Source organism: Rhodnius prolixus, unplaced genomic scaffold (genome assembly GCF_049639745.1).
Source record: "Rhodnius prolixus isolate KJV_2025 unplaced genomic scaffold, Rpr scaffold_2, whole genome shotgun sequence".
NCBI classification, from domain to species: domain Eukaryota; kingdom Metazoa; phylum Arthropoda; class Insecta; order Hemiptera; family Reduviidae; genus Rhodnius; species Rhodnius prolixus.
This window is the reverse complement of record NW_027411592.1, coordinates 48872664-48887269: the sequence shown is the minus strand read 5'-3', so window position 1 is coordinate 48887269 and position 14606 is coordinate 48872664. Positions and strand designations below refer to the sequence as shown.

Here is a 14606-nt window from a genome sequence, read left to right as displayed (position 1 = left end):
TGTTATTGTATATCTTAACCAGTATGAATGCAATCTTTCTCGGACTTGTAAAAATGTTCATTGCGTGTATTCGCTAGAACCTCTATAGTAGGAAGTATGTAGTCTAATAATAGAGCGAAACAGCTTAGCATCTTGTCCAAGAGATGTTGCGCGCTTAAAAAACAAGCAGGAGCATTCTCCTAATTATATAACGCCTTTAGTTAGCTCCATCATCATCAAAAATTAGGGAGCTGTTAGCTACTTCTGATTAAAAAAAAAGATTCCCACATTATGTTTCTGAATTTAGAATTCCAAGGCATAAAACAACCAATTTAATGTGACAAATTAAAATTTAAAAAAAAATACCTTGCTGTCATCCGATTCAAGGAAATGGTCAATCCAGGGGTAAAGTGATCCTTCTTCTGCAAGGCCATTAGGATCAAAACATGGACCGCAGCATAGTATTGAAGTCATAGCTTGAAGTGCAACAAACTGTAACTCTTGCCCACTACTTGAAGGGCAAGTGGATTCAAGTAAACCTTTACTTAACGGGCCTGCCCAGCCAGCAAATAATGTAAACAGACAACGACGCAAATCTCTCTTCAGTAATCTTTGATGCATTTCCACTAGAAGTCGTTCATTAAGTTAGAAAATAGTCAAACAACACTAACATAAAAGTTGTACACATCTAATACATTAATTATAAAACTAACATGGAAAGCTCTTGAGCATATGCCTTATAAAATTACAAAAGTGCAACTTTATATCGGTCAGGGCATCTTTATCAGGTTCCATTTCCAGACATAGTCGAGCCCCATCAATATACTCTATGATTGTTGGATGTAACGATTGAGTATCTCTTTCAAGAACGCAAGAACTGTAACAATCCAAACAATTAACTTGTTGAAAAGAATAAATATAAAAATAAAATAACAATCGCACAACTGACCTATTTCCGAACGTGCCATACTGTGCAATCAGTTCAAAAACTCTAACGAGATGTAATCGAAGTGCATCCCTGCGTCTTCTCCTACGCATATTTTCTTGTTTTCTATCCACTGCTTCACGAATGTAAACCACTAGTTCTTCCATTAGATCCCTTTAAAGATAAAATCTAATTAAAAATTTTGCTTAGAAGGTTGAGTAGTTACTCAAGGTGGATAGCGAAGCCCTATCGGCAAGATGAACGATATAGTAACGATGAAAATAAATTAAACTCAGGCCACCTGCCAAGCAATATTTGAATTTTATGACGATTAGTGTTTTGGCGCTATCTAAATGAAAAACTTTTTTTGGACTCAAAATCGGATAATTGCAGGGAAAGGTCAATAATTTCACATTGAAGGGAAATCCCAAGAACTCTTGTAAAACATAAATGAAATTACCAGTAAAGTAGGAGATGCATTCAAATGGAACAGTTTCGAACGAATATTACAATATTTTGAAAAACGCAAATGCACCACTTTCTGCTCAACAATTTATCGTACAGAGATTTATGAGAAACTAATACAGTCCATAAGAATTAATTTGTTAAAAAAATTACTTTAATAACTAAGTAATGTTAATTACTTTAAAGCTTCAGAGTTGACCTTTGCAAGTGAGTATGCAATTGCATCTCTCACATCGCTAACTTCACATCTTAAAAGTGGCACAAGTAGTTTATAAAGCCCAGCCGGGGTGACATTAGTGCCTTTATCGTTTCGCTCTGTTGTCAGACTATCTGGAGAAGAACTGCAAAAAATAAAAATAAAAATAAGATAAATAAAATTACAATTTTAGATGGATCAGAAATTTTTATCTATAATCCCAACAGCGAATGTAATATCTAACATGCTGTCAACTATATAATCCAGATAACATTTAACATAATAAAAATAAACAAAAAAAATCATCAATAAAGATGCAATGAAAAAAAAAAGCCAAATAAATCCTAAATTTAAGTCTAGCTTCAGCTAATCTGAAGCACTAATAACTACACTATTTTGTGTCACAGATAAAGAGAAACAGCATCGCAGGAATATAACAAACTTATTTACAATGTTCAGATATTAATTCAATTATGTAGTACACAGAAAGTAATAAAAATGTAAAGATGATTAGAGGATAAAGAAAAATACCAGGATTATATTAAAGGTACTAGAATAAATGAAATGAGAATTTTGTTCCTAAATCTGCCACAATAATTCTCAACAAAAACGGAACTCATTGATTTGAGTGAGAGCTTAAAGAGTTCGAAGGGAATTACTCAAAGCTCAACTGATTAAAATGTTGCAATGAATAGATTTGTTATTAATCCAACGTACATTATTATAGCAAATCACGCGAAATGTAAAATGTGTTAACTGGTAAATATTAAATGTCTTTATAGACACCTTGTACACCGAATCTAATTCAGAAATTTGAAATCACAATTTTTGTTTTTATTATTTTTTTAAATTTCACTTTTACATAGTTTTCTCTAAATAATTTAACTGGATTTCACGCTTATTGGATATTGCTTCTCCTGCCCAAGAAATGGCACGTTAATAAATTATCTTGTATAGTGGCAATAGCAATATAAGAACTATTTTTTCAAGGGGTGCTTGGTCAAATTTGAATATACACAAAACCCAAGCCATGGGAATACTTCCCTCTTAAGCTACTAACACTAGCATTGTAACTGTATAAGTAACACTCTGAATTGTGTACATCCCAGCTTGATAAAAATTTAAGTCCTTCGCCTGTAGGAAAATCTTTTAGAATGCCTGCTAAAGCTGCCTCTTCCAGTAAAAAAGAACAACTGAAGTTCACATTTTTATTTAATGTTATGTTAAACGGATGAGATTTTTCAAAACTATCAAATTTTTCTTACTTAAATAAGAATGAATGATGTAGAATTTTCATGAACCCCTTGGGGTACCTCTTTGAAACCAACAAATTTAAGAAAACACAACAAATGGTTTTCGATGTTTTCAAATTGAAGATTTGCTTTTTTTTATTTCCAATTAACAATCTCGGGCATTAAATAAAAACATTTTTTAATTAAATTAAACCTTTTTCATGATAATTAAAATTGAATCTCTTCTTAATTCAAATTCAGTATTTAGATCAAATCTAGTTCCAACTGAACTTTTTTCTACTTCAGAATGTTTTACATATGTATTAACTTTTTTACATAAGTCTTTTTTTCATGAAAGTTACAATCCAGTTCAACCTTTTTTATTTAAATTAATAATTTTTCAACCAAAAAAACATTTTCTCAAAGTAAACATGATGCAAAATAAAGAAAAATGTTCAAATAATCTAAAGGAATAATCTACTTAATAAAGAGAAACACCAATGTTTCATCTAGTACTTTTAAAAGTTGACTGATTCGACAGGATTCCGAAGTAACTGGTTAGATTTACTATCAACAATCTTAACAGTAGTTCTCAAGAGGCGAAAGCTGAATGATGGAACATCATTTGAAATGAAACGTTAAATGAAACAACTATTCCCAAATAATATAAACGAAGTGAAATGGATGAAATACATTGAACATTAAACAAGACAATAAAAAAAAATAATAAAAGTCATTCTGACAAAAAATAATGAAACACAAAAGATTAGATACAAATGTTTACCTATTTTGTGTAATTTATTGTTAGTTCCTGTTACATATAATTTGGTTACAACCCAAAATCACTCTCATCTAAATTTTAATTTAATAATATCCTAATCCTCACCTGCTCCTTTTGTGGCGTGTTTTAGAATGTTGAGATCCATAACAGTACAGTGACTTTGATTCATTGATATCATCATCTGAGAGACTTTGAGAAAATCTGTGCCAGAACATACTATCCTGTTGGCTTGATAATATGAAAATCCGTCTTAAAAACACATTTCTCTGAATTAAGAAGAAAAAAATGGAAAAGTGAAAACAATTTATGACGATGGACTTGGAGGGAGCCACAAAAAAGCGATGAAGGTACGTACGACATCACCAAATGATGAGAAACAAGGCAACAAAAAACAGAAATTGGCGCTCTCAAAGTCAAAACTGGAGCATGTAAAAATGCACGTATAATAACTGGTAAATAATTATAAAGAAAAAGCATGGTAGGTTCACACAAACAAACGAAAAAACCTGTTTTCTGATAAAAGCTCTAATTTACTTTTCAAGCTTTGCATTGCACTCATAAATGAAACATGAAATTATCAGAAATCAGGTTTAATCCAAAGAAACAAGATATTCAACAACACCAAAAAAATCTATATATAAGTTCTAAAATCCACAAAAAAATTCTAACAAAACGGTGAGCAAAAACAAAAAAAAAATAAACAAAAACAAAGCACCAAAGGAAGTAATCACAAAAAACAAAAGTTTAGGATAATACGGCAGGGAGAGGCTTGAACCACATAACATCAGTACTAATACAAACAAATCTAACTTACTGGAAGGAAACAAGCGACATTCAATATTTCTGTATGCAAAGAAAACATCACCAACAGTACAACAAATATAAATTTAGAACCCAAAATATTATGAAAAATTATAAATAATTGATAAATATATATATTACAAAATATTTCTCTTATTCCAATAGAAACATTATCATTAATATCAAATTTATTATAACTACATCTTTAAATTAAATAATTATAATTTATTCGTTCAGGATCCAGTAATTTATTCACATTAAAAATAAAAATGCTTCAATTACATAACAAAAACACTCCCATTATGTCTATAAAATTCTTCCGAGGTTTACCTTTCTAAGCAATGCCTGAAAAATGCATATACTCACATTACAGATAATAATTTTTTTAACATTCTAAACTTTCATGTCAATAGTAATTATTACATAGTTTACCAAAATAATTTTTAGCTTCCACTTCTCAAAATGCTTAAAGAAGGCCCATTAAAGAATCAAGAAGCCATAAATATTAAAATCTTTTTTAAAAACAGCCAATAAGAAAGCTAATACGTTAAAATTATAAAATAATAATTATAATAACAATAGCATAATGTTAAAATTATATTTTCAATGTATTGTAGAATAATTGTAAATTAAGCATATCAATTGAACCACTAAACAAATAAATTAATACACAAATATTATAATATAGAGGTATTTCTAGAATATAGGTTGGAATGCTTTAATTAATGTAAACACATTACCTTAAAGCAAAATGTATTTACAAAGATAATTATACTAGGAATGCATTCATTTTAGTAACAAATAAATTTCAGTTTGAAAACCTCTATGAAAGATATTGTACAATTAATAAAGTTTAGAAAACTAAACGTCCTGTTATATACCTAATAAATGTACAGAACAGTAATATAAGCAGTAACTTAGTAAACAGAATTAACGTTACCTGAGGCTAAGATCCGGTGAGGCACATCTAACTACCGGACTAGGAGCTGGAGGCACCACTCTCATCGCCAAAGATGCGTAATTCCTCCAGACTACAAGATACATATCTCGCTCCGTTACTGGTCTACGAGGAGGCGCAGAACTACGAAGCAGAGAAGCACGATTGTCGCTGACTGGACTACAAAAGTAATAACACCTTTAGCAAATAACTTCTGAATAAAGAGATTAGAAGCTGAAGGCAAAAAAACAATTGAATTCAAAATAAGGACAATTATATGGAAACTGTATTCTTCTAAATTCAAAATTTTAGGGTTTATTTCCAATTTAAGTGGCAAATTTGACCGTTTTCGGCCGAAATATTTCATAATATTCTGTCCCCACGAATAAATGCCTGTAGACATTCCCTTTTGGAATTATGAAGCTTTATAGGTTAATGTCAGAGAAAATTCGGTCGCAAACTGTAAGAAGAATAACGTAGAAAAATTTGTATATTCCCTTGAATCACAAATGCAGCCCAAAAACAAAACCTAACCATTCAATTCTAAAAAGGCGATGTCAAATAATTGTGATACCTATAATTACAGTTAATTGTTTATTTCCAATTAATTTCAATTTTACTTACGTGGGATCAATGACTGTAAACAGCATGTGAAGTCTGGTGTAGACAATGGGCCAACAATGATTCACGGCTGCTAGACACTTTGTGAGTACGCATCCTCTTTCAAGAAGACCAAATAAGACGCATGCCCAAGGATCCGTCGTACCATTCATCACGCACACACTACCACTTCCTGTATTTACTTTACTGTTCTCATCTTGTATACCTACAAAAAGGAACTCAAATAGTTAAACTATAAATGAATCAAGATTATCAATGTTAGCAACTGATATTTTATGAACAGTGCAAGAATTTTTTTTTGTAGATGACTTCATTTTATTGCAATCGCCCGAAAAGTTCAAAGTACTGAAGGCTATTCAATGCAAATTATACAGTGTACTCCTCGCGAACCACATTTAATTCTTAGTGAGGTGACAATGCAGAATAAGTTATAAAAGGTGGTCATTTCTCTGGGAACAGAGTTTAAAAGACATATTGGGAAATAATTAGAATCTTTCTACCCTAACACAATTCTAAGGATTTTTTTTTTTTTTATATATTTTGAAAAATACGAAAACACAAAGAAAATATCATAGCACGAATTAATGTGTTTTTACCTGCAGTCCAAATGGATGATGATCTATCTACTAGCCATTGAAAATCAACTGTTGCAGATTGAATTGCAGCTTTCTCAGTTGCAGGTAATAAATGCAAACATGATTCCAGCACAGGAGGTATCCAGCTTTCCATAACATCTATGACTGGTTCCTCGGTTACAAAAAAACCTCCTTAAACAATTCATGAACGTGATTATTATAATTATTAAATATTTATACTATCCAATAAAGAGCACATTCTAAGAAACAAATCTAATTAAATATGCTTACCTAACAATTTAAGAAGAATTTTCGCTTCTCGAAGAATGTGAAGTGATAATCTCCTAGGACATAATCTCACACTGCAGAGCATTACAATTGCAAATCCTTCCACATGATGTAAAACATTGCTTGCTGGTTCAATTCTCTAAAATTGATAGAAAGTTAAAAATCAAAAAGTCAATGAAAATTACTTTTCTGTAAAAAATAAAAAACAAAACCAAAAAAAAATACCGGAGTGTGGTCAACCCTCTTAGAGGTAGATACAGTAGGCGAGAGTTGCACTACTGTTTGCTGAGGTGGTGGCTGTGGCAAAGGATCTTTACAAACAGCATTCTTCCAGCTAGTTAAAAGTTGTAGTAACATTCGCAGTCCATTGTCAAGCAATTGTGGCGAAGTATCAGGGACATCTCTCGAGAGAAATTGAGTGAAACCTATAAAATATAAGATTCGATGTAAAACTAAATAAATTAGTACAAATTTAAATCTTCACAACTTTCATAACATTCAAAAAAAAAAAAAAAAATCAAACCTAATACAACGTCATGCCTCCAATCAGGAAAATCAATCACAAGAGTTTGAAGACTCTGATAGGCAAGTGCTCTAAGTTCTTCGTCCATATGAACTGTAAGTCTTGCAAGTAAATCGACTAGTTCTACACTAGTAATACCATCGGGAATTAGACGAGGAACCGCAGCAACACAGGTGCGAAAGAGATCTATACGCGGTTTTCTTTCACCAGTTATCATTTCGTCGGGTTCCTGCAAAAAAAAAAGAAGATTATTAGGCGACAAAAAAAATTATCAGATCGTACTAGAGTAGATAGAATATTTGATTTCTGAACAACTCCTAGGAAAATATTAGCAGACAAGAAAATTCAATTACATTACAAAAACATATTATTTCGTGTTATTAAAGTGGTCTATGAAAGAAAATGTTTAAAAGTGAACTGCTAAAAGAGATTTATTAATTTGTTGCAAAGGTATTTTTAGTGTGAAAAGGAGAATCAAACAGATGACTTAATGAGATAATCGAAAGTAGGATGTTTTATATCAATCGATATTGTTGAATTTTAGGCAATGTAAGACAAGCATTCAATAGCACCCAATAAAAAATCAAATTATTTTATTCCCAAAATTGAAACTGCGGCATGAAAATCGAAAAAAAATATAAATTTCAGATGAATAGAGGGTAAGAATTAAAAGTTTATTAAGAATTTTGTGTTTCACTAGAACTTCTATAGGAAGTGAGAAAATTAACATCAGAGTTAATTTGAAGTTTAACAATCTGAAAATACTCGCAGCGAATGGGATGGAAATATTTACAGAAATAACAGCAGGAAAGTAGTCGGTATATTAAATTCGTTTGAAATGAAAACACGGTTAACAAGAAAAAAATGCCCAGCGAGGATAATGACAATTTTCTTGGGATGGCCAGAAAAAGCTTCTTGAGAAATGCTTAAGACTGGCTGTAAGGAAAAAGATCATTTTCAGAAGAGATAAATGTGTGGTCTATAAGTGGTATTAAAAGGTAGTAGTTTAAGAAAAAGAGGCAGCGAAAGAGTGTGGCTTGTCCAATCAAGAACTATATGAGAAATCCTAAAAGAAGTTAAATCTTACCTTGTTTACATTCTGGGTACTGGTCATCATTAGTGGACGTCCGTAATGTGTATCAAGAGCTCTTAATATGTCAACAAATACTCGACGAACGTGTGGAAAATAAGCAGACATTCCAATGCTTCTAGCAGTATCTTCGGTCAACATCTATACAGTGTTTAAATAAAGTAACATTACTTTTAAAAAGTTCTAAAAATTAAGAAGATGGAGCTCTATTAAAAAAAAAAAAAACATACACACCTTGTTCAGAAATGTTTTCTTCACTCGAAGGGTATTTCCAGAAGGTAGAACACCTGATGTTCTAGGCATGGGAGGTTCACCTTCTTTTTGCTGCAAACTGTCAGCAACAACTAGAAATGCCCTAAGACCTATACTCATTCTTTCGGGAGTAAGAATAACTTTTACTGGCCTTCCAACCGAAAGTAGATCAAAAACTATTTCCCTCATAGCGAAATCCAAACGTTCCTATTAAAATAAACATATATTTTAAATTGAGCTGACATTCTGCGAAAATTAACCAAAAATATAATTATATTAATATATAAATCCCACCTGGGCGATAAATTGTATGATTTTCACAAAGATATTAAGAGGTGTATCTCTTGGCACAACTGCTTTAGATCCTTTAGGAAACAATGAGTTTACAATACTCTGAAGTCGTGATTGCGTAGCAGAATTACTTTCACATTTAATTCTAATCATATAAACCCATAACAGTCGGTAAAGAGATTCTATTAAAAACAAAACAAAACCAACACTCAAAATATTTACTCAAATAAAAAATAATACCTAGATTTTGTAATAAAGAATAAATACCCAAAGCAACACGAGACATCTTTGGATCTCTGTTTTTTAAATGTTGTAAACACATTGTCAGAAATGTATGAAGATTTTGTAGAAAAAATATTTTCTGGCTTACACAAAGCAAACAAGTAACAAGTGGAAATAGTGCCAATCTATGCTTTGACTTTGTACACATATCAAGAGTTTGAGTATACAAAGATTCCACAAAATTTTTCAAACATGGTACATTTACTTCATTTTTTACACTCTGAAACAGTTTTAAATGAATATAAAGTAAAAACAAAATTCTGAAAAATATTATACCTTACATGAAAAGTATAAGGACTAAGTTATGTACACATGAAAATATTGAATGATTAAAACTGTCCGGTAGAACAGTTGTATAAGGGTTGATCGTCAATATAAACATGTCTTAAGTTACGTAACTACTGCATTAAATTGCCATAAATTTTGTTTAGAATTTATTAGATGTCACACACAGACCTTTATGCTGGCCATTTACGTATAAAAAAGATTTGTTTAGTATACACTTTACTACCATAAAGAGTAAGTCCACGTATTACAGCGAACTGGTAATTTATCGGACAGCCTAACCACCCCTCCCCCGAAAGTGCCCTAAATCGAAGTATTACAGAAAATTGTTTCCTATAAAAGTTGTAGAACTATTTGAGAGCTATAATTATACTAAGTTTAAAGAAAATCCAAGAAGTGGTTTTTTTAAAAAAAGTTAAAAAAGTGAAAAATCTATTCAGTAAAGTGGTACTTCCGGTGGAGCTATTTCGACCAAAATTTTATGGCAGCTTCCCCTGGTGGCACCAGAATAAAATTTCAAATTTGAACTCTGTGTGATCATTCGTTCCTGAGATATAGCGGATAAACTCACTACAGGCCAGTAAAGTCAGCACAAACCTATGCGATTAAGGACCGATGGGTTAGAAGTTGGAAAATTAATAAGAAAAAGAACAGATTTCCAGGAATCACTGGATCTCTAACCCATCCAGCCTTAGCCGTGTTTTTTAATATTAAATTTCTCTCTCTTCTCTTTAAAAAGCCGAATGAAATCGGTTTTTGTCGGCAACTTTCGGCACAATTGGCCCAGCTTATTAACTTTATCAGCACACTCACACGACTTTCTTTTAATTATAGTTCTATCAAGCCGAATGTGATCGGTTTTTGTCGGGTATTTTCGGCTCATTTGAACAGGGTATTGTAACTCTTTATTTTTCACTTTATTAGCCATATTTACAACTATGTATGACAAATGGATTATTATTAACTTCATTTCCAATTTGATATTTAACATCTAATATGCACACTCACACGACTTCCTCTCACCACTCACTTCCTGTGTAGTTGTTTTCTTGTATATTAGAATTTTTACCAATAGTAGTCAATTACACAAAACATTCTAGTGGATATTTTGAAAAATTCTAATGGGCAAACTCACTCAACTACACAACTACAACTTATGAAAGGTAAGATACAACATACGAAAACTTCTATGTAGAGAAAGATAGATCTCCCTATATTTAGGATAAATTTAATAAAATCTGAACATTGTGAGGGGGAAAATTGAAGGTTAAAATTTAAACGAAGTACAATAAAGGAAAACTTAAATCAGATATTTAAAAAAAAAAGTCGGTAATGTATGCTGCATTTTATTTTTATTTTTTTAATAATTAACGTCATAATTATTAATTTTTTGTTATCATCTTTTTAAAAACATGTGCATGAGTAGTTTAATACCTTATATTACAATCAATTTAATTTAAATGGGTGCAACACTTTACTGAACCAAGATTTGGTTTATGATAATGGTCAACATAAGGTTGTGTGGTATCTAATAAATTCTAAACAAAATTAATGAAAATGAATTGCATTAAAATTATCTAAATGATAACCATTGTAATAAAATGTCAATTAAACTTTTTCGAAAGTTTCTATATAACTGAAATTACGAACTGAAGTATGAATGAAATGTTGAGGAACTTGCTGATTTGTGAACCTTCTGTCGTTTAATGTACCCTTATACTTGATTATTTAACTGTATGTTTTTGTTAAGGATATGATGAGGAAAATGCGGATATCGATAATCGACTAGCACAAGCGCCCACCAGAATACCTTCTGGTACCCCAACCTGTGTAGAGATTACCTTCTGACCTCTTCTGAAGATGATGGATATATTTGCGTGCTGGCAGTCATTGAGATCTCTTTAATTATGTGTAGTTTATTAGTAAGGGCCCAAAAGAAAGTGTGTAAATTGTCAAGGTTGCAACCAAGGTATAAGATATTGTTTTTTTAATGTACAAATGTAACGTTTATTTGAATAATTAATTATAGTTTTCTTTACTCTGGAAATTTTTATATATTCTGGACACCACACCTTCTGTTCTCCCCCACAACTTAACAGATATATATGTGGGAGAGAGATCTTTAGAAAAACCTTTTTATTATTAGGAACCTCAAAACTTATACTTTGGTGAAAGTTCAATTTTAAGAATTTGCCACGATCGCAATTCTTTCCTGGCCAAGAAAAAAGGAAAGTAAAACTTGCAAAATTTGTGAAATATAAACTTACAGCTGCCACAGGAACTAAGATTTCTACGAATAACCCAGCCAATGCATGTTTAATATCCTTATCTTTTACTTCAAGAAAGTACTGAGCACATTCTTGCATGAATTGAAAAGAAGCTTCAAATTCTTCTATCGGTACCATCTGTACAAAAATAAATGGATTAGTGGAAGAAACAAACTAATCCAACTTAATCACAAAGTACAAAACTTGTGTTACTTAATGTAAAGAAGTATCTTTCATTACCTTGACTCTAAAAAATTTCATGCCCATAAGCAAAGATATAGTGCTTTGAGTTATGTAAGGACATGGTTCCTTAGCTCTTAATTCCTTTAGTTCAGCTAAAAATCTATTTTTAACTGATAAAAACCGTGATTGAGCTAATGCTCCCAAAACCTCGGCGTATAAATCGGCAACAGTATGAAAATTTGCTGCATTTACTCCACTTCCTTGCCTGTAATTGTGAAACTTCGGTTAATAACTTTTCTTCCAGCACTAGATATTCCAAGAAGTAACATTAATGAAATGATGGTGAAATTGATTTCTTGTAAAGAATTAATAATTGTTAAAATTACCGTTATGTCAATCAATGTTTATTTTATACTGAAATGAAGTGAATTAGCTTAAGCTCAAAGAAAACTTAATAATTCTTACCCTTCCCTGTACTTAAAGTGACGAAATGATAAGTTTTCAATATGTGTGACCAAGTCCTCATGTCCAGGATGAAATGGGAGCTGTTTAAGCACCTCGATTAATACTAAGCACAAAATAAATTCAACTGCAAGATCTCTTTTTTCTTGTACACCATCTGATTCAGTTCTTTCAGCTGTTTCGCTAAAATTAATGATTCATTTAGTCAATTTCTTGATGTTACAAGTAATACTTGTATTAATAAAAGAAAAAGGGCTTATATTATTTTCAATAGGAATTACATAGTGTTTTAGATTAACATCAAAAGTTGGTCAAGTTAAATAAATTTATTTAAAAAAAAACTGATGAAATCATAATTACAAGTTATATTTTTACTTACCTTTTTCCTTTTTGCTCAGTTTTCTTCGTTTCAACAATTGAAGACTCACCCATTTGTCGATCGTACCAGGCAAACAATGCTTTTAAGATTGAAGGTAAACAATGTTCAGCTGCAGAACCGAAAACACAAAGCAATTGATCGAATTGGGCGTCCTCTCCTCTTTGTAAAACTTTTGAAAGTTGTTTTTCCTAAAAACATTATACCATACTTAATTACAAAAGTTACTTTATATTTTTGTGACTGCCAAGTTTGGACAAGAAGACACATCGAACTGGTAATTAGAGAACGATTTCTCTCAACATTAACTTGAATAATATCCATCGCAATGATGAAATGTGATTGTTTCGATTATTGCTAGGAAGCAACCTCACATTTGCCTATACATCGCGACAAACGAAAAACAGAATGAAAATATCTCAAGTAATTCTGGAAAAAAATTGATTCAAGTTTGAATCTGTTCCTGCAAAAACAATTGATATTATTTGATGAAAACACCAAGAGATTTTAAAAATCTTAAAACTGTTATACACTCACTTGAGGTTCTGCTAAAACCGCTTCAATTTTTCTTTCAGCTTGAATAGTAAATTCAGTAAAAAGTGATCTCATAACAAATTCCCCTGGACGAATGTCGACATCTACATGGAGGGGACTTCTTTCTTTATGTGCTCCCCATGGAAGCATTGTCACAGTACTGGAAGTACCTCGATCACTTTCTGCACCAAAAACTATAATTAACTTTAAGTCAAACTTCAATCGCTGGATGGGACAAAAAAAAATCTTAAATGTTCTACATTAGGTTAGTAAACTGTCATCTCACTTACCTCCAGATCAGTTCATGAAGGACACCAGAAGTGTCCAAAACATCTAAGTTTAGGATTTTTTCTTTCCTCTAGCCTACCAATTTTTTTTGTTTTGTTTTCATATTGTTACACCAGCATTTGTAATGCTAGAAGTAACATTGATATGCAAACTTGAACATGCTCACTCTAAAGGGAGAAGCTAAGGTATTACGTTAACACTCCCAATTGCTGAACTAATTTCTCATGACATCATTGAGGAAGTCGCGAAGCCACTTGCGTTTTAATCTTATCTGGGGGTGATGTAGGATGAAAGATGACAGACCAAGGGATTAGCTTATTTGGTTTCGGTATAGGCCGAATCTGGGAGAATTGCCATAGAATGGGGAAGTTGCAGTACAGAGAATTGCAATATGAATGATGGTTGAAAACACCTTCTTTCATAGGAATAGGTGTTGGAGAATTTTTCGCGTGATGAGGTAGGTTCCTGGAGTTTTTTTTAAGAGAGAAGTTTTGAATCTAAAACTGAACATTTGAAGGATTAAAGGATTCGAGAGGGTAGGAGAAAGGAAAAGGACTATCAAAGTCTAACTGTACGACATCCAAACTTATTCATCAGTTAAGAACTGACTTTCTTTAAAAATTAATACTTTATTAAAATGATTTAACTGTGAAATCTGTTTGTGATTTAAATTTAATTAATTGAATTTCCTATTTTACCGAGTGTAGCAGTTGGAACTGTTTCGGAAGTACTAAGTTGGTGACTATTTGAATCGCTTGCTTCACTGTTTCCAACATTTAAGGTGTCCGCAGCCTCACTATCTGAATTATTTCCACTTTCCACTCCACTTTCTGTAAAAGAAGATTTCTTTGGTTCATTTAAATTATATGTAAGTAAAAATCTTCCGTAGTATTAGGAACAAATATCTTAAATATCTAGTTTAAAGTTTATCTTTAAATTTACTATCTGTTTGGTGAATATTCGCGAAAGATAA

The 14606-nt window shown here is 31.6% G+C and overlaps 1 protein-coding gene and 1 long non-coding RNA gene across 6 annotated transcripts in view; one reads left to right on the top strand and one right to left on the bottom strand.

Moving 5' to 3' along the window:
• fry (microtubule binding protein furry) overlaps positions 1–14606 on the bottom strand; it is a 218636-nt gene that overhangs the window by 203064 nt on the left and 966 nt on the right. For 2 of the 5 annotated variants that reach the window (XM_074119676.1, XM_074119679.1), the window contains exons 2-22: positions 14332–14463; positions 13349–13539; positions 12815–13002; positions 12439–12618; positions 12031–12238; positions 11791–11928; positions 9224–9458; positions 8960–9138; positions 8648–8872; positions 8411–8554; positions 7324–7552; positions 7026–7225; positions 6804–6939; positions 6534–6704; positions 5941–6142; positions 5320–5496; positions 3684–3827; positions 1549–1710; positions 929–1078; positions 693–856; positions 346–605 (exon numbers count right to left, since the gene is read on the bottom strand). In XM_074119676.1, coding sequence (XP_073975777.1) covers positions 346–605; positions 693–856; positions 929–1078; positions 1549–1710; positions 3684–3827; positions 5320–5496; positions 5941–6142; positions 6534–6704; positions 6804–6939; positions 7026–7225; positions 7324–7552; positions 8411–8554; positions 8648–8872; positions 8960–9138; positions 9224–9458; positions 11791–11928; positions 12031–12238; positions 12439–12618; positions 12815–13002; positions 13349–13539; positions 14332–14463 — 3815 coding nt within the window. The remainder of the gene's footprint in view (positions 1–345; positions 606–692; positions 857–928; positions 1079–1548; positions 1711–3683; positions 3828–5319; positions 5497–5940; positions 6143–6533; positions 6705–6803; positions 6940–7025; positions 7226–7323; positions 7553–8410; positions 8555–8647; positions 8873–8959; positions 9139–9223; positions 9459–11790; positions 11929–12030; positions 12239–12438; positions 12619–12814; positions 13003–13348; positions 13540–14331; positions 14464–14606) is intronic. The other 3 variants (XM_074119677.1, XM_074119678.1, XM_074119680.1) reach the window with 3 other exon arrangements.
• LOC141449844 (uncharacterized) lies at positions 9524–11570 on the top strand. Its single transcript, XR_012455736.1, has 2 exons — positions 9524–10686; positions 11274–11570. It is a non-coding gene; the product is annotated as an uncharacterized lncRNA (long non-coding RNA).